Here is a 1,566-nt window from a genome sequence, read left to right as displayed (position 1 = left end):
ATTATAAAGTATAAAAGTATGTTATTATTTGTCAAAAAAGACAAACAAATGAAAATTAAAAAAGAATTTCAAGAAAAAAGAAAAAGAAAATGGATTATCATGTGATGTGACAATTTATCATAGTAGAACTCTATTACAATCTAACTTGAAAAAATAAAATAAAAAGCTCGAAAAAATTGTAAAGTTACTATTCAATATGACATGAGTTACTTTCTTCTTCGGTAAAAAGGATTAAAAAAAAAAAAAGGTCTAGAAAGTGTAAAATATAGCTCTTCTTATAAATGTTATTTAATTAATACTGGATTCATTCCATGGTTAAACTGGATTCATTTCAAAATTTTGTTTGATCTTGATCAAACTTCAGAGTCCACAGATGATGACAATCTTTATATTTGAATTTGACCTCGTCAACTATTAAAGTCAAGCAAACCGCGTGCTAGTTTCATAAAGTAGTAGACCATACTTTCTGGACAGGACAAACCATTAGTGTAACTGTGAACTTAACTTACGCGGTAACGCCTATATATATATATGAAGCTACGACACCCAGAATAATTAGCTACCTAAACAAACTTTGCTCCCAGATAAGATTCTGAACTCTCTGGCGAAGATAATATATCCCTTTCTTTTTGTTTCTTTCTGACATTAAGCAGCAACACCCAGACTTAGCTAGCTAAACAAAGCACCCTGCAGCTCCCTGTTAGGAAAATGAAGGTAATGATGAATACCATGCTGAACAATTATTTACAATTTCTGTTCCTTATGTACTTCCAAGCATTTTTATGTCATTAATTGACACTTCTAAACTTTATTGCAGCAAAAGGTAGTGATCCAGATCACCTTAAATAATGGCAAAAAGAATGCTCGGTCCAAGGCCATGCAGATTGCAGTTGGTCTACAAGGTACTCATTTTTTTTTATTATCTTTTATTCTGATCATTGTTAAAATTGATTAGGAATATAAAACTAATGATTAGATCGTTTTTCTTTTGGGTTCTTAAGGTGTGGAATCAGTCTCTCTACAAGGTGAGGACAGCAGTCAGATTGTTGTTGTCGGAGACAACATTGATTCAGTCATCTTGACATCTTTGCTGAGGAAGAAAGTTGGATTTGCTGAGTTAAGAAGTGTCTCGCCAGTCAGTACTGAGGGGGAGAAAGCAAAGCAAGAGACCAATCTAAGCGAATCTGGAATACAATCAATGGTTTGGCCAACTTATCCAGCTGGTGTAACATATTACTATCAACCTAGTGCACCATATTATGCATATGAAGTAGCGGGCTACAACCAGAACTCTTGCAATATTATGTGACTATATGCAAGAATTATTTGATGGCTAAAACTTAGGTAGAGTTTCTTAGGTGTTATAACTTATGTTCTACATATGGTTCCTGAGATTGAATTTGATTTGAGAATCAAAAGTAAGAGCACTTAAGTATAGAAAAGTGTGGATTGAATATTTATGGTTCTCATTCAATGGAAAAGAGAAAATTTTGTCTTAAAGCATGATATGAAGTGATAATAAAATTATAAAGAAAGAGTGCGGTATAAGAGACTATTTTCATGTAA

General features: G+C 32.6%; 1 protein-coding gene across 1 annotated transcript; it reads left to right on the top strand.

Moving 5' to 3' along the window:
- The first annotated feature begins 572 nt into the window (after positions 1–572).
- LOC115986342 (heavy metal-associated isoprenylated plant protein 47-like) lies at positions 573–1,566 on the top strand. The gene is made up of 3 exons (XM_031109209.1): positions 573–714; positions 818–902; positions 1,002–1,566. Exons 1-3 carry the CDS (start codon positions 709–711, stop codon positions 1,307–1,309), a joined length of 399 nt encoding a protein of 132 aa, XP_030965069.1. The 5' UTR covers positions 573–708; the 3' UTR covers positions 1,310–1,566.

The sequence above is a fragment of the Quercus lobata genome, chromosome 4 (genome assembly GCF_001633185.2).
Source record: "Quercus lobata isolate SW786 chromosome 4, ValleyOak3.0 Primary Assembly, whole genome shotgun sequence".
Taxonomy (NCBI): Eukaryota; Viridiplantae; Streptophyta; class Magnoliopsida; order Fagales; family Fagaceae; genus Quercus; species Quercus lobata.
This window is presented reverse-complemented; position numbering and strand designations above follow the sequence as displayed.

What these genes read in the sequence shown, in the direction of transcription:
- LOC115986342 (XM_031109209.1), top strand. An exon ending in GATTGCAGTTGGTCTACAAG is followed by an intron (nt 903 to 1,001) that starts GTACTCATTTTT and finishes TGGGTTCTTAAG; the next exon opens with GTGTGGAATCAGTCTCTCTA.